The following is a 26,526-nucleotide window of genomic DNA, read 5'->3' on the forward strand; positions in this document are numbered from 1 at the left end:
TCTGAGAAAGGAGAGAAGGATATCTGCTGATGAAGTTAAGCTGCCCTGGCAGTCAGTGCTGCAGTTCATGACTGAGAGTCTACTTCCCCTGAGAAAGCAAAGCCAGCTCAAAGTACAAGGTCAAAAGTGGGGTAGAGGCCCCGCCCCCCGGCGCGCCGGCCCTAAGGAGGGCCGGCTCCCCTCCCCGGCCCCGACGGGCGGGCTGGTTGCCCTGAGGAGGCGGAGAGTGGAAGGCTGGGCCGGCCGGCGGGCAGACAACGATGCCGAACTTCTGCGAGGCCCCCAACTGCACGTGGAAGAGCACGCAGTCGGACCTGGCCTTTTTCACGTTCCGGCGGGATCCAGCCAGATGCCAGAAGTGGGTGGAGAATTGTAGGAGAGCAGACTTAGAAGATAAAACATCCGATCAACTAAATATTACCGATTGTGTGCCAAACACTTTGAGACTTATATGATCTGTAGAACTATACATTTTGCAGAGGCATCAGAAAACTAAAGAATGATTGGGTTATTTTATTTCTCAAAATTAACTGAAGCAGATACTTGTGAAGTCATTGGGAGAGTCCTTATAGGACAGTTCTTTGAGATAATGCAATACCAACAACATTTGATCTTACCAGCCATTTGAATAATCCACACAGTAGACACAGAAAACGAATAAAAGAATTGAGTGAAGATAAAATCAGGACACTGAAACAGAAAAAAATTGGTGAAACCTCTTAACAGGAACCAAAACATAAGGAAATAAACAACAGCAATGCTTAGAACCCCAGTGCATAAGAAGGGGGTGAAGAGCAGAATGAAGACATTTTACCTTTAACCCTTGAAGAGAAGGAAAACAATACTTAAAATCTTTATTTGAAACTTTGATTCTTATGGGAAAACGGAACACACCTCTGGATGGACATGAAGCTGATGAAATCCCAGAAGGTCTATTTACTCCTGATAACTTTCAAGCAATGCCTGAGTGAAGAGGTTCTGAGAAAGTGCTTTGAGACAACAGCAGTTAACACATTGCTCTGTTCGGAAACATAGCAGAAACAGATGCTAGAGATATGTGAGAGCTGCATTCGGGAAGAAACCCTCAGGGAAGTGGGAGACTCTCACTTATTTTCCATCATCACTGACGATGTGGTGGACATAGCAGGGGAAGAGCACCTGCCTGTGTTGGTGAGGTTTGTTGACGAAGCTCACAACCTGAGAGAGGAATTTGTAGGCTTCCTGCCTTATGAACTGATGCAGAAATTTTGGCTGTGAAATTTCACACTACAATAACTGAGAAGTGGGGATTAAACATGGAGGACTGTTGCGGCCAGGCTTACATTGTGTCCAGTGGATTTTCTTCCAAAATGAAAGTTGTTGCTTCTAGACTTTTAGAGAAATATCCCCAAGCTATCTACACACTCTGCTCTTCCTGTGCCTTAAATATGTGGCTGGCAAAATCACTGCCTGTTATGGGAGTATCTGTCGCATTAGGAACAATTGAGGAAGTTTGTTCTTTTTTCCCATCCATCCCCACAACTGTTTTTAGAGTTGACAATGTAATTTCCTGCCCTTTTTCAGAACCCATCACCACAACTGCTTTTAGAGCTTGACAATGTAATTTCTGTCCTCTTTCAGAACAATGAAGAAAGGGGCAAAGAACTGAAGGAAATTTGCCATTCTCCAGTGGACAGGCAGGCATGATGCTTTTGAAATCTTAGTGGACCTCCTACAAGCACTTGTTTTATGTTTAGATGGTATAAATAGTGTCACAAATATTAGATGGAATAACTGTATAGCTGGCCGAGCATTTGTACTCTGTAGTGCAGTAACAGATTTTGATTTCATCGTTACCATTGTTGTTCTTAAAAATGTTCTATCTTTTACAAGAGCCTTTGGGAAAAATCTGCAGGGGCAAACTTCTGATGTCTTCTTTGCAGCCAGTAGTTTGACTGCAGTGCTGCATTCACTAAATGAAGTGATGGAAAATATCGAAGTTTATCATGAATTTTGGTTTGAGGAAGCCACAAATTTGGCAACCAAACTTGATATTCAGATGAAACTCCCAGGGAAATTTCACAGAGCTCAGCACAGTAACCTGGAATCTCAGCTAACCTCTGAGAGTTACTATAAAGAAACTCTTAAGTGCTCCAACAGTGGAACACATTATTCAGGAACTGAAAGATATATTCTCAGAACAGCACCTCCAAGCTCTTAAATGCTTATCTCTGGTCCCCTCTGTCATGGGACAGCTCAAATTCAATACATCAGAGGAGCATCATGCTGACATGTACAGAAGTGATTTACCTAATCCTGACACACTCTCTGCTGAGCTGCATTGTTGGAGAGTGAAGTGGAAACACAGGGAAAAATATAGAACTTCCATCCACCATTTATGAAGCTCTTCATCTGGCAGACATCAAGATTTTCCTAATGTTTATGCATTGCTGAAGGTCCTACGTATTCTTCCTGTGATGAAAGTGGAGAATGAACGCTATGAAAATGGGCAAAAGCGTCTCAAAGCATACCTGAGGAACACTTTGACAGACCAAAGGTCAAGTAACTTGGCTTTGCTGAACATATATTTGGATATAAAACATGATTTGGATTTAATGGTGGATACATATATCAAACTCTGTACAAGTAAGTCAGAGCTTCCTATAGATAATTCAGAAACCATTGAAAATGCCTAAGAGACTTTTAAAATAGGCTCTCTTATATTTGATATTTGAAAAAATCTGTAAGAAATCTAAAAATACCTTACAGAAAAGTTGTAAGGTGTACGTAGGCCACTTAATCACTGAATATCTTGACCTTTAGGCCTCCCATTGAGTACATTAGTCATTGATAATCTTCCTGTTTAAATGGCCTGTTTGAAGTCCCATGCTTTGGAGACCTAACTGTTCTTCCAGAAGATAGCATTGAAAGTACCATGTTACACTCTGTGTGATCTCTGCTAATGGCACTTTGGAATTGTATTAGTTAAGTCATTTTAGACATTAACATTTATTACTGTGGATCCAATTGTCAGGTATTGAGTTATCAGTTCTTTGAAGAAATAAATTTTGAGGAGGTATGGGAGGAAGGAATACATTTTATAAACATTACAATGAAGCTCATGACTGACCTTTGAATAGTAGGAGTTTTAAGTATGCTGTTAAAAATCTGTAAGGGACTCTTAAGAAAATTATCAGACTGTAAGAGAAACATGTGAGCTCGCCAAACAAGGATTTCAGTGTAGATTTTGTCTTTATCAAATGAAGTTAAAGTAACAAGTTATAGTTAAAGTTTGAATGGAAGAGCCTGCCATTGTTGTTCCACATCTGGCTGTTGTTTATATTCCTTTACTGAGCCTACATCTTCATAAGCTTTTTGGCAGGTATATGTTGAACACTTCTGTTTCATGGTCAAGACAGGATCAGAGGCCATGGATACTGACAACTGATTTGTCTGTTTTTTTCTGTCTTTTTCCATGACTGTATCTACTGCCTCATCTTGATTTACAAGCAAAACCTAGAAAGCCTACAAAAATAAGTGTTTTGTGGTTTATCTAGGAATAATACAGAAAATATTGCTGTAATTTTTGGTTAAGAAAATCAATTTTGTATAGTTTTTTTCAACCTAAACAAAATGTGAATTTTGTTTTTTAAAAAAAAGTGGGGTAGAAAGTTTAAGGAATGATAAAAGAACAGTAGCTGTGGGTAGGAAAAGGAAAGAATGGCTAGCTACATTATAGACCATGACATATCATCACCACAATAATCTGGTTATGTGATTTTCACTACTAGAATTCAGTTACATTTATATATATATCAGTTGAAAAAGCAAACGGCTAAACTGAACTAGAGTGGAGAGTATGCTGGGAAAAAGTGGAAGAAAGACAAAAGGCAAGGAAAGTTTAGATACTGGTGTGAATAAATAATAAACCAAGTAATGTGGCTAGACGAGGAAGAAAGTTAATCTATTGACAGAGACTACTGATGATAAAACGGTAGTCAAGAGACAGGGTCTTCATGAGGTGAGGGATTAAGTATAGAAAAATAAGGGAGAGGGAGAGATGAAGAAGGAGAAGAGAAGAAGAAGGAGAGGAGAAGGTTAGTCTTTAGGATTTTTAATATTGAACAGTCTTAGATGTTATGGTCCTGCAGACAGTCAGTTAAGGGAATTTGGGGTGCTGAACCTGTGATACACATGAAGTTTTCTGGGTGTTTACCAAGTATGACAGAAACTAGAGGCAGGGTAGGATTTACTGATCTCTGCATCTTAAATGAAACTTTCATAATACTGTTTCAGTGCCGAGCTGCCAAAGACATTTGGACTTTATTTGGTTATTAAGGTTGACATCAGTATTAGTTTTGGTGACTATACTATTAAAAGATAAAAACTCTAAGAAGCTCAGGTAATTAATGAATCTCAAAATAAAAGGATTAATAATGTTTATACTCTTCTGTCATTAATATATACATTTAGAAAATAAAATCAAAGCTTAAAAACTCATCAGAGACTCACACAAGATAACTGTAAATTTCAAAGGAGAACTAAAGGTTACCCCTGGAAGCATGAGTATAGTTTGGAACATAAAACAGTATTTTAAACTCTAGATAGTATGTTTATAGAACACTGCTTACAAATATAAATCAATTTTGAATATTTACATTAGAGAGTGAGGTCCCAGCTTAAACTCACCCAATGTTTGGCAAGAATCATGTATGACAGTACTCTGTTCCCAATTTTCAGGATTCAGGGACTTCATACCCCTCATCCCCACACAGGGCTACAACTGCCCTTCTCATGGCAGACCCTCTGGTTTTGTGACAGAAAAACTCTGAAAAATGGGCAAATAAGTAGAGTAAAAGGGAGACACAGCTGTATGGAATTGAAGATCCCAACTGTTTTGGATATGAGTATGGAACTCAGTGTGGTTATTCTGTCACAACATATATAATCCCACTAGGACACAAATATAGCAAAGAACAGAATTTTACTTGGAAAGAGAGTGGATCCAAAGTGTAACTACCAGGAATTGCTCTTATATGAGGAAAGTTTCTCAAAGTAAAGAAATAAGGCAGAGAGCTTAATAAAAGAGTTTTCCATTTGGATCAAATAAACAGAGAACATCTCTGAAATACATTTCTAAAAACTTTAGAAATCCATGGGAAAATGAATTTTTATTTCAAAAAACAAAAGCAGACCATCTGTCTCCAAATTTAGATGACCATAATACTTCAAATCTGATGCGATCAAAGTATGTTAAGCAGCAGGGTTTAGCAAAGGTCATTTCTCACCTCTCTCTCATCTTCTCTCTTTTACTACCATCATCCCTATCCCTCTCCCCCTCCCCCCCAAAAAACCCCTCATGTCAAAATATTCTATAATTTAAAAGGGCAATTGTACATTTTTTTGTTCTTTTCTAAATCAGCCCCAATCACAGTATCTCTTGTCTGTGGCCATATATTTCCCCTCCCCCTCCCCCACTTTGGGAAGAGAGGTCACTGGGAGGTAAAAGTAAATCTGAACCTCCAGATAAGAAAATTGCTGCTTTAGAGTTATTGCAACTAATTTGTTTAATGGTTTTACATTTAACAAAGCACTTTCATATTTCACGGTCACATTTCACCATAATCCCAGGGGCCAGGCAGGAGAGGGAATATTATGATCATCCAGGTTGTTCAGATGACAAAACTGCAGCTTACTGAGTTAAAGGACTCTAGGGATATCTGAGGCAGATTCATCTTCTGAGGCTGACATCACGGAAGGTAACCGCACCTCTTGACAAAACAGTCCTTCACAGCACTGTCTGGAGGACTTGATATGACACTTTATTCTGGAAACAAGTAATATAAATTAAGGTCCTTCTTCCCTCTTACCCTATATAGATGGAGTTGCAAATTCAAACGCCAGGCAGGATGACACACCTAAGTAAAACATGCCCCAAATAAAGAAATGATAAAATGAAAAGAAAAATAACTTACACTAAGCCTCAGTGCTGAAGAGGCCAGAGGGGGGTGATGGTAAATTGGAGGACTGGACAACTGGAGAGACTTTCTGTTCATAGCGAAGAGAGCTGCAAATCACTTACAACTGACTATTGCCTTGGATGACTGCCATGTACAGATCTGTTTTTTCTAAATCTGATTTTTCAAGAAATATAGACTTTTATGTTAAGTCTCCTGACCTTTAAATGACAGCAACTTAAAAAAAAAAAACAGAATCAAAACACTTTGGCAAGTGAGATTTGGCCCACTAGTTTGAGATATCCTCTGGACTGATACTGCTTCCCTCTTCTTCCCCCCAACACACATAATGCTCTTTAAACTTGAATATATTTAGGGTTGATTTTTTTCCCCCCTCTGAACTATGTCTACGATTAGAGCTCAAATCCTACCTCTATTTAGCCTGTTCATTATTTGGGCCTATATAGTTCATAACAATTAGGTGTAGTTATAATAATACATCTCAGTAAATACATGCTATATGTATTTTTAAAAACATGTACCACTGTATAATAATAATTCCAGGAGTTAGGTGTACTTAAGGAACACCACAGAGTACATATCATTTGCATATGCACACATACTCTATAACGTTGCTATTTAAGAGATGTATCGGGTTGGCTGAAAGGTTCATTTGGTTTTTTCCATAAGATGGCTCTGGTAGCACTTAGTTGTTTTTAACTTCATCTGAAACAATTTTGTTAGATTGTATTGTGACAACAGTCATATCAGTGTGCATTAAAAAAAACTCATCAAAATTGGTGAATTTTTGTGTAGCCATTTTGCCGAAGTGCAAAATGTTGCCGAAAAGCAACATTTTTGGCATATTATGCTTTATTATTTCAAGAAAGGTAAAAACGCAACTGAAATGCAAAAAAAGATTTGTGCAGTGTATGGAGAAGGTGCTGTGACTGATCAAACATGTCAAAAGTGGTTTGCGAAGTTTCGTGCGGGAGAGTTCTCGCTGGACGATGCTCCATGGTTGGGTAGACTAGCTGAAGTTGGTAGCGATTAAATCGAGACGTTGAGAACAATCAACATTATACCACGTGGGAGATAGCCGACATACTCAACATATCCAAATCAAGCACTGAAAATCATTTGCACCAGCTTGGTTATGTGAATTGCTTTGGTGTTTGAGTTCCACATAAGTTAAACCAAAAAAACCTTCTTGACCATATTTCCACATGCGATTCTCTACTTAAACATAACGAAAACGTTCTGTTTTTAAAACCAATTGTGACGGGCGATGAAAAGTGGATACTATATAATAATGCGGAATGGAAGAGATCGTGGGCAAGCAAAATGAACCACCACCAACCATACCAAAGGCCTGTCTTCATCCAAAGAAGGTGATGTTGTGTATGTGGTGGGACTGGAAGGAGTCCTCTATTATGAGCTCCTTCCGGAAAACCAAACGATTAATTCCAGCAAGTACTGCTCCCAATTAGACCAACTGAAAGCAGCACTCGACGAAAAGCGTCTGGAATTAGTCAACAGAAAACGCATAATCTTCCATTAGGATAATGCAAGACCGCATGTATCTTTGATGACCAAGCAAAAAACTGTAACAGCTTGGCTGGGAAGTTCTGATTCATCCGCCATATGCACCTTCGGATTTCCATTTATTTAGGTCTTTACAAAATTCTCTTAATGGAAAAAATTTCAAATCCCTGGAAGACTGTAAAAGGCACCTGGAACAGTTCTTTGCTCAAAAAGATAAAAAGTTTTGGGAAGATGGAATTATGAAGTTGCCTGAAAAGTGGCAGAAGGTAGTGGAACAAAAGGGTGAATACATTGTTCAATAAAGTTCTTGATGAAAACGAAAAATGTGTTTTTACTTAAAAACCAAAGGTGGGACTTCCCTGGTGGCGCAACAAAACGGTGAATACATTGTTCAATAAAGTTCTTGGTGAAAATGAAATATGTATCTTTTATTTTTACTTTAAAACCAAAGGAACTTTCTGGCCAACCCAATATTTCTAGATATATTCTCTTTCTCCACTCTCATTGTTCCTAAATTCCTATACCAGAAGAGCCCTAGAAAGATGGGAGACCCTGCAAGGATTTTATTCAGTATGACAGTTTGGCCAAATGATTTCAAGGTTTGGACACATTTATCCGTATGCATTATTTCAGATTACAAGGTGAGTGGAACTTCAGTTCTACTTGTACTTATGCCATAATGTACCAATATAACCTGGAACATTAGTTCTGCAGCAGTTTCTTTACTTCCACGTCTCCCCTTCCCCAAATGTACAAGGTTTGTTATAAGTTTCAAACACTTTATAAATTTCTCTAGGATTAAAGCGCTAAGCACAACGCCTCACACAGAAAGCGTCCATTAAACATTTGCTGAACGTTTGAATGAATGAAAGCGTACATAACACTGCTGTGCTGCTTTCCATACTAGCAAGTTTCCTCACTTCGCCCCCGCCAGAGTTTCCCAGGACAAATTTCCAACCACGGAGCATTTTATTTAACTCGTTATTTTAACACGGGATGAGTCACTGGGAAAAGAAAATAAATCAATGTTAAGTTGTTTCTTTCATTAAGCGAAGATGACATGTCACAAGTGCGCATGCCCAGCATGCCCTATTTTAAGAGTGCAAAATAATTCAATTGGTTACACTAATAGCAAGCTCTGGAAAGAAAAAGAACCCCTCGCATATTCGGGGTGCTCTTTCAGATGCCACACCCAAAGCACCTGAACTCTACGAACATCTCTCCTCGGGGCAAGGTAGAGGCAGGTCCCGCCGGCGACCCGGGTCTTCGCGCTCCTCGGCTACCCGCACGAGGGTCACAGGCTCCGGGGCGCATCTCGACGGCGCGGGCGACCGCACTTCCATGGCGGGCTCGGGAGCATCCTCCCCCGGGAACACCCGCTCAGAGGCGACTCCGGTGGTCACCGCGGGCCCGCGCCGGCCGGGGAGCGCGTGGCCGATACTCACCCGTTGGGAATGACGGTTCTTCTTCACCACAACGCGAGAGGTGCGGGGTTCTCAAGACCCAGCCCACCCCGCTCTCAGATCTCTTCCAGAACAGCCGCCGGGGCAGTTGCGGCCACTGGAGCACAGACGCAGGCGGCGGGTGATAAAAGCCCGTGGCTCTCGCCGGGCGCTCTAGGCGGAGACCGGACCGAGCCACAAGCCCACGCAGCTGGGTGAGCAGACGTAGCGCACGGAAGATTCCCGAAGGCACCGGCTCCTCGCGCGCGCCGGGCCCGACCGGCTGAGTGGCCGCACCGCGCATGCTCCCGAACCGCCTCGAAGTTCAGCTCCGAGGAGGAAGCGTCAGGCTAGCTTGTGGAGCGGGCGTCGGGAACGCTGCGGGGCGGTTGGTGACCTCTCAGAGTATGCGGTGAACGGTGCGTCCTGCCTTCGCTGCCCAGACGTAGCAAAAGTGCAGTCCATCCAGGTGAATGTCTTACTGCCCCAGAAAGCCTCCCCACCCTTCCCTGTCAGACGCTCCAGTATTTTGTCTGGTTGGAGACCGGCTCTGTGGAAAAAGCCACTGGGGTTCCCCGGCTACCAGGACCAGACCCGCATGGGCCACTGGGACTTGTAGTCCCCGGGACCTGGCCCACCCATTAGTCATCCCCTTGGGAATTAATAGGGTTGAGAACGACTCCATTGTACAGCTTTCGAGAGCAGTGGTTGATTTGCTTCGAATCCGGGTCCGTATTATTTATTGAGTCCCTACTGTGTGCTGAACACCTTGCTAGGATTGGTGGAGGGTAGAAGAAGATGAGTTCATGCCCCAGCCCACTGTAGGGTAAGCAGCAAGTGGCCTTGTAAGGTAGACTGTAATGAACAAAAACTACGTATTATTATGCTAGTGGAGGTCACAGAAGGACCGGAGTCAGAAAAAATTTCCTGGAAGATGTGGGGTTTGAATCCGGCTTTGAAATGTGGAATGCTCTAGATTACGGGAGAAGCTGGAAAAATCAAATGACGGAGTTGGCGGGGAGTATAAAGAAGAGTTTGGTCTGGGTATAGTTGAAGGTTTATGAGAGAGTGGTGAGCAAGGCTTAGGTGGGGAAGTGGACACAAGCGTCTTTTGGCCTCACTTACAGAAAGGGCCTTTGTTTTGAGTTTCTCTCCAGTGTAGACTATAAGTACAGGCACCCAAGATACATCTTCAGGTTTAAATAAATATAACATCACAGGACTTACTTGTATCCAGTTTCTGGACATCATGGCCCTTGTTGCTCTATGAATTAATACATTTTTATCAATCCAATTATGAACTTGTGGGCAGCAAAATTACTTTGCATTGTGTGTTGGATATAATGTTTCAAAATATACTACAGTTTTTATAATTTGTTTTGTCACTTATTCAATTTTTTTAAAAATATTTTATTTATTTTATATTTGGCTGCATTGGGTCTTCGTTGCTGCACGCGGGCTTTTCTCTGGTTGCTGCGAGCGGGGACTACTCTTCGTTGCAGTGCGTGGGCTTCTCATTGTGGTGGCTTCTCTTGTTGTGGAGAATGGGCTCTAGGCGAGTGGGCTTCAGTAGTTGTGGCACGTGAGCTCAGTAGTTGTGGCTCACGGGTTCTAGAGCGCAGGCTTAGTAGTCGTGGTGCACGGGCTTAGTTGCTCCGCGGCATGTGGGATCTTCCCGGACCAGAGATAGAGTCCCGTGTCCCCTGCATTGGCAGGCTGATTCTTCACCACTGCGCCATCAGGGAAGCCCTCAATGTTTATATACCAGAAGTTTCAAGGGAAGTGGACCCAGTCTTTCTTGACCTACAGAAGCAGGTTGTGATGATTTCCGACTTAGTCCTGAGAGCAATGGATGATTTAGTTTTGATGCCTTTCAAAGACGTGTACAAATTCACAGATCGGAAAATTCTTTGTCAGACCATTGGTTCCTAGGTTTTCATTTTAGAAAATAAGATCACAGTTAACTAAAAGATATTAATTTTCAAACTTAGGTAATGAAACACCTGGAACTCTTGATACTTTTTGTGAAACACTGTGAAATAATGCTGTGTCACACTTAATTGTGGAATATTTTGGTTAAGTTCCACCTTTTCGATATCCCAGTACCAGTAAAGGGTAGCTGGTGACATATATTTAATAAATTTTTATTTTGAAAAAGTGCTATCCATTGCTTTAATTTTACCATGACTTTGAATGAGACTAATTTTTTGGCATAGCATCCCCATTCAAATCAAAGAAATCTGGGAGAACATGATTTGTCAAACATTGCTATAAGGGAGTTCAGAAAGGATTCATGATACTATGTGACAGTAAATGAACAAAGATAAAGAGGAAACTGTGTTTTGGACTGAATTCTGTTCTTCTAAGGAAGAAAAGTGGATTAATACATTTGAAGTTATTTTCAACAAGACCTGGGGAAAAACTGAAGGAAAAACAAATGTCTAGTTAGTTCATACTTAACCAAAGAAATATTATTAGATACCAGAATATGCATTTTGTGACCATTTCATACACTAGAGATTTTCCTGTAATTTTGTTCTGCTAACACTCCTGAAACCAAGTGGCAGGTGGTTGAATGTTAAATTTACACACAACATAGAATAGGCTTTAGGAAATTTTATTTCAGGAATCACCATAGTGATAAAGTCATTGCTGGATGTATTTTCAGAACCCAGAGATTTCTAAATGCTAAGCAAGAGGCAAACATTTATACTTATAAAACACTTATAAAAATTGCCTTCTGTTTGGTATGGACCAGAAAAGGTTGAATGAATTACTTCACTTTAATTCTCAGGCTTTGACTATGGACCTCCAGTTCGTCTGATACAAAAATAGCTAATCTTCAATTTCCTTATCTTTTAGAAAAAGCTGTAACTACAAGAATTGTAAATTAGCAATATCCTTGAAGAGAATATTGGATTTAACTGTTGGAGCCAGTTTTTTAACACAGAAAGTTGAATTTCTGTAAGAAGGTGGAAGTCTGAGTTATAATTTTTCCTTTCTTCCACATGTGATTTTTCAATAGGGCAAATAAATGCAATTTTCATCCGGATCTTCAATTTTATCTACTATTTTGTCTGTAATCATTTCTTTATCTTATAGTATTTATGAAATGATAAATAAACTAGTTTAGAAACATCTACAGGTCTGCAAAAAACATGATTAATAATTTCTTCTACAATAAGATTTTTATTTAATAATTTATTATAATTTAACTATCTATAGGATGTGCCACTGCTAATGTTTTCCCTAGCTTTAGCAGATAAAATTTGCAGGTGTAGGCATCAGTAAGCCAGGTATTGATTTGAAGTTCACTTTTAGAAGTTCTTGCAGAATGGAAAGTAAATTCAAAATTCTCTTTTCCCAGCATTCTATTCCTGTTGTGTCCATTCTTGGTATGTTGGTGGGAAAAATCTTAAAGGTGTTGATTCTTTTCAAGAGTCATGGAATCAATCTCTTAAATGCTTTTTTTTTTTACTGATTAAACAAAGGAGTTAGCTAATTTAGACCTGGTTCTCTTCTGCTCCAAGTCAGTTCAGTATTGTTAATCACTTTTTGGACCTCTCACCTTAATGTCCCGTAAGCAGCCTCTGAAAACTGAACTCTTTAACCCCTTCCCCAATTATATTCGACAATACTCAGAACGATACGACCTCTGTTACTCAAGCCCAAACCTTAGAGTCCTTGATTCCTCCCTCACTTTGTCCTACACATCTAGTTGCTCACCAAATTCTGTGAATTCTACCTCTTAACTGAATCTTCATCTTCCATTCCTGCTTCCACTTTTGGATTCAGATCTCCAGAATCTCTCATCAGGACTATTATAATGGCTTCTTAACTAGTTTTCCTGCCTCCAGGGAATATCTCTTTGTTTAATCAGATTTTTTTCTCACTGTAAAGTTTTATACTTTTTTTGGGGGGGGAGGGTCCCAAATATTTTCATTGAAGTTATTCCTATGTATTTTGAAAAGTTTTGTATTGCTGTTATGAAAGTGATTTTTTTCTATTATATTAGCATATAGGGAAGCTGTTAACTTTGCCATACATTCTCTTGTATTCTGCCACTTATCAACTTTCTCATTTTTTCTAAAGTTTTTTGATTGAGTGTCTTGGAGTTTCTATGTATAAAACCTACCCTCTACAAAAAAAAATCAGTTTGTTGTCTCCTTTCCAATAGTTTTACCTCTAACTCTTTTACATGTCTTATTGGACTAACTAGAATTTCTATTAAATACTAAAGGTGATCAACAACTAAATACTAAAGGCAATAGTGTGTTTCTTTGTTTAGGTTTTAGTTAAATTAAAAAATTTAAATAGCATGTTTATCTCAAGTATCAAAATAATTGTTTTCTCTCAGTAATATGATAAATAATTCTTAAAAATATTTCTTATTTATCTAGAAAGTGGAAATGAAAGAACCATCCTGAAAAAGATTTCAAAGAGGAAAGAAGATATTTTTAGAAAAGTAAGGTAGTAATGGAGTTTATAAGGATTTTGATTATACTAAATAGCTGAATTGTAAATGTAGGATAATCTTGAAAAAATGTGATATATTTGGTTCTATATACAAATCGTACAGTTCATATGTTAAAAAAATAATAAGAGAGTTTACAGATGAATTATACTCTTTGGTCTGTCAATTATGTAATAAAGAGTATTAGAGGTGAGTTATTTATATATATATTTATTTATTTATTCCCTTATTTAAATATTTATTTCTCTGTTTTCTCAACCAGCCAACAATCCATTTCCTGCTTTGCTAAAAAAGAAAAAAAAAGTTTTTCTTTTTTTAATCAATGAATGAGTGAAACATTTTTAGGACTGGTATCTACGTGTCACCTAGAGTAACTCCAATTAAGATTCGTATTTTATTCCTGCCTTCTAGATGGGGATGGGAAGTTATGAAAAGTATATCCAGAATGCTGGGTGAGATTATTGGGAATTGAAGGAGACATCTATCAATCACTTGCTGGGGTTGATGTCCCATCACACCTTCAAGGGTTACTGTCTCCTTGGTCAAGAGTGAAGTTAGGTATTTTTAATTTTGTTGAGGAAAATACTGAAGGTTTAGTAAGAACAGAACATCTTAGCTCATACTGACCTTATTCAGTAGTTCTTAAGTGTGGTACAGGAACCACTGGTGGATTTGGAGTTCTTCCAGCAAGTCTGTAGACTAAGTTCTTACTGTGATCATGTCAGTATACGCTGCTTTGGCTTTTGACATGAATCCATGTTTTTACTGTGATTGGAAATCTGATGTGTGTCTGCTTGCTCTTCCCACTCCAACTGCACATTAGTTTGGTTAGCATGTACAGTTGTTATTTAAGGAGTCTTTTGCTATTCTATTTTTTCAACTTAAAATGAAAAACTTATCCATATTGTTCTAAAAAAACATTTAACATTGCTAGTATGGTTTAATATTAGAATATTGAGGTTTAAAAAGTGGTAAAAGAAATAAATGCTCATTTTAAAATATTGAATTTTTTTTTTTTTTTTTTTTTTTTGCGGTACGCGGGCCTCTCACTGTTGTGGCCTCTCCCGTTGCGGAGCACAGGCTCCGGATGCGCAGGCTCAGCGGCCATGGGAACCCGTGTCCCCTGCATCGGCAGGCGGGCTCTCAACCACTGCACCACCAGGGAAGCCCCAAAATATTGAAATTTTGATAATGGTAGTACATTCAATTAGAAATACCAGTAGGCAACTAGAAATATGGTATTCAGGAGAGCAGTCAAGGTTGGAGACAGATTTGGGAAGCCATGGGAATCCATGCACTCTCCAAATCCTAGGAATGTGCCCACATTTAGGCTATGAGGAGAAGTGTGACCAAGAAAGGATACAAGGAATAAGTGGCCAGAGAGGTAGAAGGGTAGAGGAAAAGGATATAGAAAGCTTTTAGAAAGTTATCAGATGCTACAGAGTACTCAAATAATAGCTAACATTGATATAGTGTTGAGTTTCAAAGTATTTTCATATTTTTGATCTCATTTGACCCTCCTAAAAGGTATATGAAGTAGTCAGTATATGAACACTAACAACTATCTACTGGATTTTATCATTAAAAGGTTCTTTTTGATATTACAGAGAGCAATTTTTAAATTTAAAAATCTATCATATATAAAGAGCTCATACCCACTGATAAAATGATGAAATTTAAGAAAACAGGCAAAGGATATGAAATGTCATTTTAAAGGAGATGACTTTCAAAGGGCTGATAAACCTATGAAAAGATGTTAAATGCCAAAACAAAAAGATACAAGGTAACCCTTCCCCCCTTTTTTTTTGCAGATGTCAGAAGACACAGATAACATTGCAGTAGAAGAAAATGTAGAGAAGCATCTCCAGAAAGGCTCTCAATAAGTATACCACAGCTCTAATACTGTTGGAATTTATTTTTAAAAGGTATAAATGACTAATCCTATCCCAAGGTTTCATTTGGGAACACAGTTTCTTAAGGGATAAGTTCAAACAGAAACTAAACTTCCTATATAATACAAGTGGGTATAAGGAAATAATGGTAAAGTCAGTGCATGTAATAAAACTAAGTTTTGTTTTCTCTCTCTGTCTCTGCAAACATGGAGAATCTTCTCGTTCTTCAGACTATGTTACACCATAAAGATACAGAGATACAGAACCTGCTTCAGGAAGTTTCCAGGTCTCAGGGAGAAACATATATAAATAATGGTTGACTCCTGCTTCATTTATCCAGCAAATATTTATTAAGCACCTACTAGGTGCCATCTGTCATTCTAAGTTCTGGGAATAGAGTATAAACAAACCAACTAATAATTTTTAAATTTTATCATGGAATACTGCAATTAAGAATGAAGATTCTCATGACTTATACTGATTTAGCTTTATGCTTACCCTTTATTTCCACCATTTTCTATTTAACCTTTAACTACTCAAAGGCAGGGAGAAGAAAAAGAAAAATACAAGGCAAAATGACCAGTAGGTCCTTCATTTTCTATTGTACCTAGGACTGCATAACTCCTGTCTTTCTCAATCCATACAGTAGATCATCTGGTGGATGAGAAGAAAATAACATGAGGCTTGGAGTACACATAGCAGCTGGAGCTTTCTTTATACCCAGGAGGACTGTTTCATTTCCTCTAAGAGCTGGCAGTATTATACTGAATTTACAAAACTGACATAAGTAGTTAAAATGGGTGCTTGGAGACTTACCTCTCTTTTTTTCAGATTCCTTCCTCTTCAGTTTAATCAAGTTGAAGTAAACTGGTTTTGATATTTGTATATTCTGTGGACTGTAGAGCACTTTATATAGACTATTACTGTTTTCATTGATTTTTTTTTCCTAAAAGGAGAAAGATAAAGGTTTGCTTATCTGAACCTTTTTTTTTTTTTTCGCCTGACTACAAAATTCAGTCCTGACCATGCATGAGTATTTAATTCCAGATGGAAAAAGGGGAAGTTTCTAAGCTTTATTTTCTAGGTTCTAAGCTCTCATGGGTAATGACCCAGTCTTCATAATTGTCATAATCCAAAGAAATGCGTGCTATTTAGCTATTTAATAAGTACTTTTGATGCTATTGCTGTTTAATTACATTATAAGAAAGTGTCATGAACTCCATATTATGTTGGCTTCTTGATAGATTTAAATATGGAAGAAAATCAAAACATAATAGAAACTCTGAGAGCCAAAGTAAGAGAAAAGCTAAAAAATGCCAAGGTAATATTATATTTTCTTTCCTATTTTCAAATTTACTGTTTGAATCAATATATATCATGATAAACTTTTCTTTATCAAAAAAGAGCTAAAATTCTATTTTAATATAGCTCCTTAAATCCAAAAAGCTTCAAGTTATTTTCCATGCTTTCTATTTCCAAACTTGAAGCCAAGAAAAGTTAAGTGATTTGGTTATGGTAACTAAATTTGACATCTTAGGATAAAACATGTATATACTTTTTAAAAGAAAAACATTGAGAAGTCTTTGTTTTTATCCATTTTGGGCAAAAGACTTATGAACATAATTATGTTTATATCTGTGAACATTAAGTTTTCCATACTATTTATTTACATTGTGTTTCAGATTAATCAAGGCAAAAAATCTTCAACTCAGCTGCTCATTGATAATAAGATATATCAGTGGTCTAAGGTGAATAACTTTTTTAAAAAAACTTTTTAGAACAGATTTACTGAGGTGTACTTTACATAGCGAAAATTCATCCATTTTAAGCATATGATTCAATGATTTTTAGTAAATTTACAGAATATATAATCAACATTATAATCCAATTTTAGACCATTTTGTCACTCCAAAAAGATCTCTCAAGCCAATATTTAATCACTGTCTATTTCTACTTGACATTATTTCTTATCTTAAAAAATTATAATAAAATATTATAGGTGATCCCTGATTTACAGATTTTGTTCTGAAATACAATGTGTAATCACATATTTGAAACTTCAAATGACAAAATCACTCACATCTTGGGCGAACTGTATTATTTAGAGTGAAGGCTAAGCAGCTTTAACAAAAAGATTCAAAGTAAAATGTCTTAATTAAGATAGAAGTTTTATTTCTCTCTAGTGTAATAGATAAGTAGTCCAGGCTACTAGGAGAGTTCTGCCATCTTCAACACTTAGTTTCCATCTCTGAGTCCAATGGCAAAACTCCTGTGTCTTCATTTGCTAACCAAAGGGAAGGGAGGAGGAAGAGAGCCATAGGATTGCAGATTGATCTCTTAGAGGACAAGACCTAAAAATTGCACACATTATTTCCACTAAAGGAACGTGGGAAAAAATGTCTTGGTATCCAGCTAAAAGTAAGTTCTATTATTAGAAATGGGAGAAAAGACAGCAATGAACAACTAGTCATTTCTGCCATAAGCAATGAGACTATTTAAAAAATACTCTCAAATTTTAAAATGTAAGGATTGTATTTCGGGTTTTTAAAAAACTCATCTTTGTCTTCTCCGCAGGGTCCCTCTTGGGTGCTTCGTATAAATTAATTAAATTTAATAGTAAAAGCAGACTAAAATAAGATGATTGTATACATGTTGTTCATTCAACAAATGAATAAAAGTGAGCCTAACTTGGATTTAATTTAACTATGAATAGTAAAAAATTGGAAGTTTGTCAAGATAAGTCCATTGAATATCAAGAAAAGAGGTAAAAAGGAAGAGAAATTGGCTTCTAAGAGTTTCCATTACAAACTACTAGGAAGGGATATCTGCTCAGGAAGTTGAGGATTTTAGCAAATGATTTTTCAATGAGCAGAGACAGAGGGAGGTAAAAGTATATATGGACAGTTTATGTATCAGTATTGTTGAAAGGTACATAACTTTTAGTTAATGGGACAGCGATATTGTAGATACAAACAGGATGTAGGATAAGCTTTTGTATTTTACATATTTTTGAATTCTTCAGTTCCTAGGAACTAGTAGATTTCCTCCTTCCTTCTTTCTTTCCCTCCCTCCCTCCCTTCCTTCCTTCAGATTCCTCTCCCAAACCTCTCTAAAAACAGTTCATTTAAACGTGTGTGACAAAGAAGTGATAGGTGATTTATATTTGAAAGATTCAGACTTTACAGTATTGAAAAATGAGAGCCTATTTATAAGCAAGTTCATCACTAAGAATATGCCACTTTTAATACTTTTAATTATCTCTAAGTTCACAAAAGATTATTGGTGGGGTGGAGTGGTACTTGTGAGTGCATTCATACATGAGAGCACCCAAAAACAGGGAGAGAAAAAAGAGTTTGCCCTGAGTCCACATTTTGATCTAACTGTAAGGTAATGCTCTCAATACTCTGACTAGAGTGAAGAGATAGATTGGGAAGATGGAGAAGATTTGGACCCTATATTTTTATTTTTTAATTTAAAAAATTTTCTAATTGAGATATAATTGACACATTATATTACTTTCAAGTGTACAACATAAGGATTCAATATTTGCATATATTGGGAAACGATCACCACAATAAGTCTAGTTAACATTTGTCACCATATATAGTTACAAAAAAAAAGTTTTTTTTCTTGTGATGAGGACTTTTAAGTTTTACTCTTTTGACAACTTTCAAATATGCAATATAGCATTATTAACTAGTCACCATGCTGTACATTATATCCCCAAGACTTACTTATTTTATAACTGGAAGTTTGTACCTTTTGACCCCCTTCACCCATTTTGCCTACTGCCCCCTGCACCCCCTGCCTCTGTTCACCACCAGGCTGTTCTCTGTATCTATGAGCTTGATTTTTTGTTTTGCTTTTTAAAAATTTCACTGGTAAGTGAGATCATATGGTATTTGTCTTTCTCTGTCCGACTTATTTCACTTAGCATAATGCTCTCAAGGGCCATCCATGTTGTCAGAAATGGCAAGATTTCATTCTTTTTATGGCTGAATAGTACTCCATTGTGTGTGTGTGTGTGTGTGTGTGTGTGTGTAAATCTTTGTCCATTCATTGGCTGATGGACACTTAAGTTGTTTCCATACCTTGGCTATTGGAAATAATGCTGCAATTTTATTGTGCTTTTTTTTTTTTTAAATCCCAGTTACTGGACCTTAAAAACAAAACAAAATACAAAAATAATTCATGAGCCAAACAGACTCAAAGTTAAATATAACTTGATACTATCTCTCCTACTGCTTTTTGTTCTTGAATAAGATACAGTTACTATTACCATATTATAGAAAACTACTTCTTTCCCTTAAAAGCAGAAAAAGCTTTCACTTCAACACTGAATACTGGTCTTCCATTGTTTAACCTGCAGACTGAAGTCTCACTGGATGAAGGTCTTTCGTTTTTTATTCTAAGTGGTGAAGAAGACTCAACTTTAGGCCAGTCTGCAGAGCAGGTTGGATTTGTTTCCCTTCCTCCTACATCCTCATTCTCAGGAAAAATAACTCTTTATTAAATGCATAGAATGAAATACTTGATGGGAGGTGAAATTTTTATTATTGAACTGCCTTCTCTTTGAATTGAGAAGCTGTTCATAATAATAATTCCTAACATTTATTGAGTGCTTACTGGATGCCCAGTGATATTCTAAATTTTTAATGTGGACTGTCTCATTCAAACCTCATAATAACCCTGTGAGGTAGGCATTATTATCATCTCTGTTTTATAGGTGAGGAAATAGGCACACAGAGGTAAGAGCTGATAGAGCCGGGAAATACAGGCTATCAGCTCCAAAGCCTGTGTTTTCTTTTGTTCTTCCTGTTCATTTCTCTATGTGCCCACATTGTTCTCCGTAATCTCTATTACTCATCATTGATTCCCCATTCTTCCTCCCTCCTTGTACAATCCCAGACCCTTCTAATTTCTGTCAGTTCTTCCCAAACTCTTCAGCCCACTGTTATTCTCGGGCCGTCCTTTCCTCCAGTCCTCATCAGTCTCACTAGTCTTTCCCATCTCCTGATTTGTCAGTCTCATTGGTCTCCCTTCTGCTCCTGTTCCTCTCAAATTTCGCCATTCCTCTCTACCTTCAGATCTCTCTACAGTTTCCTTGAGCCCCCTCCTGTATTTCCAGAGTTCTACCCAGTATCTTCTGACACCTCCCAGTCATTTCCAAATCCTTCAGGTCCTCCTTTTGAATTTCTCTTGGACCCCCCTTTGCCTTTCTACTTACTTCTCAGTCTCTTCCATTCCCCTTTCTTTGTATCCTGTATCCTGCTCCAGTCTTTACATTCCTTCTGTTGTTGTTTGTTCCACAGAAAAGAGTTTTATCTTTAAAAAATCTAACAAATTTATTATATACATAATAAAAACTTAATGCAGAAAACCATGAGGAAGAAAATAAAAATCATGTGACATCCCACTGCTCTGAGATAAACCACTATTACCATTTTTTCATACTGTTCTCTATGCTTATACCATATATGCACACACAGACTTTTATATAAATAGAATCACAGTATAGCAATTCCATTTTTCCAATTGCTCAGCCAAACCTTGGTGTCATCCTTGGATCCTCTTTTACTCACATGCCTCGTATCCAGTTTGTCACAAATCCTGTTGGTTCTACCTTCAAAGTATCCAACCCACTTCAAGAACCCAGTCCACTTTTCATCACCTCCCCTGGCACAGCCTAGTCTATGCGGCCGTAACCTCTCATCCAGATCATTGCCATAGTCTCCCTTTATTTTTACTATTGCCCCAACAGTCTATTTGGTATACCATACAGTAGTCAGAGTGATTCTGTTAAAATCTAAGACACAACATTTTTTTTTAACACTTTCTAATGGTTTCGTATCTCACTCAAAAAAAAAAAAGCTGAAGTCCTTATAGGGGCTTCCACGTCCCCCTTAGTACCTCTCTGACTTCCTTTCTCACTAGTTTCCCCTTCTCCCGCCCAACTCTGGCCATACTGGCCTCCTTCCAGTTCCTGCCTCAGGGACTTTGTACCTTTTAACTGTCTAGAAAGCTCTTCTCTTATCCTCATGCTCTCTCCCTCACTACCTTTGGGTCTCTGTTCAAATGACACATAATTAAAAATACTGTGCCTGAAAACCTTATGTAATAGTACCCCCCAACCCCCCAACCCCCCATCCCAGTATTCTCTAGCCACTTATCTTGCATCATTTTTCTTTATGGCATTTATCACCACCTCACATGTATTTCTGTCTCTGTTTATTTTCTTCCTTGAATGTATTAGGCACTCCATATTTGAGTGAATATTGAATAAATGAGTATCAAACATCCACATGCTCTGCCAAGTCACCTGATATCCCAGAATCCCATGAAATGGGTTAAGGAATGGACTTTTCAGGGGAAACAAGAGAAGGTCCACCCTGTAGAGTGCACCAGGGCGAAGCGCTGTGGTTATGGCTGCTTTTCCTTCTCACAGGGAAGACATGAGAGAAATTAGGTCAGTGGGGCAAGTAGACTATTTGGGCACAAGGAAGTCCAGGCTTGGATGTGGGTTGTTTAGAGAAGTTGTTTGGAAAAGCCATCTGCCTTGCACCTGGTAAATTTGGGGACAATGGGAATCTACTGTCCTCATCACAGGGAGGAGAAAGCTACTGTTTTGTGGGAGGCTGAGTGTGACTGTGGCTCCTTCCTACTAGGAGAAAGGGGAGAATCTCTCTCTCTGTTTTTTTTTTTTTTTTTTAACACACCATACTCAGGTGCATTCATTTAGACTTATGCATGGAAAATTAGGTGGTTGCCTTCTGACCTCATGCTTCCTGTCACACAGCAGCTAACAGCACAGACACTGGTCTGCTGTGAGCTGCATAGTGAAGACCAGGAAGGTGATTATATTGGTTGAGATCATAGCTTGTCTCAGGCTTCAAATATAGGTAGCTGTAGTGGGGTAGGATTCATGAAAGAGACCTACATGGTCATAAATAAAAGGCTGGGATCCAAGATGAGAGCCTGACATGACTCAGCCATCAGGGCAGACCTCAGCTCTGAAGGCAGGTTGAAAGCCCTGGCCCACACCAGGGGTGGGTGAAAGTAACTTGGTAATGGGGCCTCCAGCAGGAGCAAAGAGCCCCTCTTTGTCTATGATTGGAATATTCAAAGAGATCCCCTATGTGAAGATCCCCCAAATCTTGCTCCTAGGTATCAGTGTCATATCTTGTTTGACTTCTGAAAATGATGCCACAAAGATTTCTGGATATAAAATAGTTTCTTGATTTCATGACAGGGATATAGGGAAGGTATGATGATGTGATGACTTGATATGAACCTAGGTGATGCTTAACCATGTTACTAACTTAATTTTGTCAGAGTTGATCAAGGCCATCTACGGTTATCTATTCAATGAAATTCTATTATTAATTCTTTTAATTTAATTATTTACCCCTAAATGTATATTTTTGAAAATTAAGGGATTTTTATTTGCATGACTCACATACTCTGTCTCCTTCTCTCTTTCAATATATGTAGATTTTAAGTTAGACAACTAAAGTCATCCAAAATAAATTGGTAATTTTTTTTGTGAAGAGACTCATATAAAATTTCTGATATAATATAAAAGTATACATTTTTATATTTAGTAATATATCTGTTTCAATACCTACATTCAGATTGTTTGTAACTTTTATATATCATATTTCAGAAATGTATCATAATCAATCACACTGCCACAGACTTCTATTTGTATCTTTACTTTTCTTTCTTTTTTTTCTTAAATATCAACCAGAAAACAGCATGACTACTCCACATCACCTTAGGTAGTACTTCTTTCTGAATGGTGGAAAAAAATGGGGCTGAAGACCACATGGCTTGATGTCTCTAGACTTTGCCCTACACTGTGAATTCTCAACAGTTGAAATATCATAGTCCAATATTTCAGAACATTTTCCATAGGAGAGGAGAGACTTGAATTGTAGTTCTTTTTCAGTGGTCTTTCATTGAGAATTTCAATGAAGGGCTATAGAAAAATCATATTTTATAATATTAAGCCTTAAATGAGTTCCTCTGTGTTCAATGAAAGTTCATTGTCACACAGTTTCAGCTTGAACTTGAACTAGGTGGCATAGATCAGAAAGACTTCACAGCAAGATTCTAGTACCTTTCATTTATCTGCCTGTTAATCATTGAGGACAAGCACGTATACTTATTTTTCTTTTTGGTATTCAACAGAGATCAGTAAATGATAGTTACCACAAACACTTTTCACTTGGTGATAATTTACAAAACTTTGCTGAGGGCCGAGATGAAGATTTTATGGAAGAAGTCATTTTCCTAGATTTACTTGAAGTAAAGGCCGCCGATTATGAAGATGACCAAGAACAAGTAAAAAAACAACAGGCAAATATTTTTGTTCCAAGCAATTCTCCGGGTAAAGTTTTTACAAGAAAATATTCAAGTCATTAATGAATCATATTGTAGGATAATAGCTTCTTTGTATGCTGGATAGATAAAAAGTACTGATTTAAAATTATAGAAATTTTTCTATATTTGTTCTTCATGCTTTCTCTGAGTTAAAGGGAATTGGTTTAAAGAGCTCATTCATTGTGTGTGTGTGTGTGTGTGTGTGTGTGTGTGTGTGTATAGACTTTCTGCTAGGCTTTAGTGGTAGAGTATATGATAGTTCCCTTTTGCTTCTTGTTTGGTCTATACCAGTTTAATATTTTGGACTTTAAAGTAATATCTAGGTTTTGTTATTAAGTGATCAACCAACTTAAACTGCCAAAAGATATGATGCCACGCATTTTAGAAGATGAAGGATTCTATGTTCACAAAAAGCCAGAAATATATAAAAAGACCTGCAACAAAATGGAAAATCGCCTGCTTAAACTAGAAGAGGCAAGTTCACTAGCTAACAAGGGAAACCACTCACTGATGGTGTGTGACATTTGTTTTTAGTGTAATATGTACTTACTATATTCTTAAATATTTTTGATAGGGGAAGTGTTGGTTTGAAGAAAGTGGAGAAATAATGTCATTACCTTCATCTGTTAGACGGTCATGGAATTTCAGACTAAACATAAGTAAGGAACCTTTAAATCCAGCACTGAAGACCATATACAGGAAGGTAACCAACAACAGTTTATTTATGATTATGGTTAGAATTCTTGTAATATCAATTATAACTTATATACTTATTTTTGTGGTGTTAATTCACCTTCTAAAGATATTAGTAAGTCTAGTAAAGGCAAAACTATGATGAAATATTAAATATCCATTAAAATTATGTTTTCAAGGAATATTTAATGATATGGAGAAGTGCTCAAAATAAAATGTAAAGTCAAAAAAAGCAGAATGCAAAATTTCATATGATCCTAATTTTATAAAAATAGATAATGAATGAATGAATTTATCAAGGAATGTATAAGTACGTACATATATGTGTATATAGATAAAAAGACTAGAAAATATATCATAGTTAATAACTATCTCTGGATAGTAGGACATAGGATTATTTTTATTTTTTTTGTTATAGTCTTTTCTATTTTCTAAATTTCAGAAATGAATATATGTTATACTTATAATTAAACTAATTTATGTGTATTCCAAAAGACATTATGAAAATTAGCAGTCCATTAACCTAATGAGAAGAAATATTTAGACAGAAATAGTTATGTTAAAAATTTGGCTTGAAAAAATTTAAATAAGAATTTTGTACAAAAACCTAATTGCTCAATCACTTGCATTAACCATTCCATATATAGGAAATATGGCTGTAGGTAGATACAAAGTGGAAATAATACTTCCTCAAAATACAGTTGACCCTTGAACAATGCAACGGTGGGGCACCAACTCCACGCAGTCAAAAATCTGCATACTGTTCTCTCTGCCTCAAAAATAAAGAAATTAATAAATTACTCCTCCAAGGGCAGGAAGCTGAGACAGTTTGGGTAGACTCAGGACTCAAACCCTAGTTCTTTTGATTCCACACAGTGTGATCTCTAATCGAACACCAACTTTTCCCCACACTTAGTTAATTTAAAGATCTGTAAAATGAAAATATAGATACTGTAATTATTGAATAAGTCTGTGTATAAGTGGACAAGCTCAGTTCAAACCCATGTTGTTTAAGGGTCAACTGTACTTACAGGACTTCATTCTCTATTCCCTCTGTTGCTTTAAACCTGTGAGTTACTTCTCTTCTAGTAATTATATGCCTTCTGTAGTTAATGCTTTTTCTTTACAGTTGCCATTTTGTGTTTCTTGCATATTCCAGTAACTGCAACATTTTAACAGCAAGAGCACTTAGTTCCTTATAAGGCTGTTACGTCTCAGCCTCCATAGGAAATGAGATTTCTCCCTAAACTGAAGAGATTTATACTTTTGGAGGTTTCTTTCTCTTTCTGTAACATGTGAGGATCTTCTTTCTTTATGATATATGCTCTCTTTTCTTCTCCACAGTTTCTATTTCTTTCCCAGAGAAACTAGAAAATTAAAAAAATAAGTCTTCCTTATGTTGTAATATGTTTTTTATATCTTTATACCACTCAAATTTCTTTCAGCATTTTCTAAAAATACACCAGAACTTTTTGCTGCTGAGAAAATCTTTTACCATTTTACCATGCAAAATGCATTTAAGCTTTAATTAATTGTCCTACTTTTAAAATTAAAGACATATACAAAGATTTTTATCATGAATAAGTGTTGACATTTATCAAATGCTTTCTCTAAGCCTATTAAGTATTGTAATAGTATTTTCTTAACTTTTAATGTGGTGAATTACACAGATTTTCAAATATTTCTGAAATAAATCCCATTTGTGATGCATTTTCTTTTTATATATTACTGAATTTGATTTTCTAATATTCTGTTCAGGATTTTTGCATACATTTTCCTGAGATAACTTTTTCTTTGATTTTTCTTCCTTGTAATGTTCTTGTCAGATTTCCATCTAGGTTACACTGGCTTCAACACAATTTGGGGAGTGTTTCTTTTTCTCTTCTCTGGGAGAATTGTATAAGATTGGTGTTATTTCTTCCTTAAATGTTTGGGAGAATTCACTGCTGAATCCATCTTGGCCTGGAAATTTATTTGTGGGAATGTTTTCTATTATAGACATATTTTAAAAAAAATAACAGACTGTCCAATGGAAGCACATCCTGTGTTTGTGGATTGGAAGACTTAGTATTGTTAAAATGTCCATACTCCCCAAAGCAATATACAAATTCAATGTAATCCCTATCAAAATCCCAATGGTATTTTTCACAGAAATAGAAACG

General features: G+C 37.1%; 2 protein-coding genes across 4 annotated transcripts in view; one reads left to right on the forward strand and one right to left on the reverse strand.

Annotated features, from left to right (window-relative positions):
- LOC129391666 (uncharacterized) overlaps nt 1-9,451 on the reverse strand; it is a 32,175-nt gene extending 22,724 nt beyond the window's left edge. For all 3 annotated transcript variants that reach the window (XR_008616251.1, XM_055081308.1, XM_055081309.1), the window contains exon 1: nt 8,927-9,451. Coding sequence is in view for 2 of the 3 variants with exons in the window: in XM_055081308.1 (XP_054937283.1) it covers nt 8,927-9,227 (301 nt within the window). In the remaining variant the exon portion in view is untranslated. The remainder of the gene's footprint in view (nt 1-8,926) is intronic.
- Nucleotides 9,226-24,205, forward strand: LOC129391680 (protein CC2D2B homolog). Its single transcript, XM_055081432.1, has 9 exons — nt 9,226-9,272; nt 9,328-9,392; nt 13,324-13,388; nt 15,209-15,269; nt 16,534-16,610; nt 16,972-17,045; nt 19,655-19,742; nt 23,480-23,678; nt 24,009-24,205. Exons 1-9 carry the CDS (start codon nt 9,226-9,228, stop codon nt 24,203-24,205), a joined length of 873 nt encoding a protein of 290 aa, XP_054937407.1.
- The last annotated feature ends 2,321 nt before the right edge of the window (nt 24,206-26,526 follow it).

This window comes from Physeter macrocephalus, chromosome 20 (genome assembly GCF_002837175.3).
Source record: "Physeter macrocephalus isolate SW-GA chromosome 20, ASM283717v5, whole genome shotgun sequence".
In the NCBI taxonomy this organism is placed as follows: Eukaryota; Metazoa; Chordata; class Mammalia; order Artiodactyla; family Physeteridae; genus Physeter; species Physeter macrocephalus.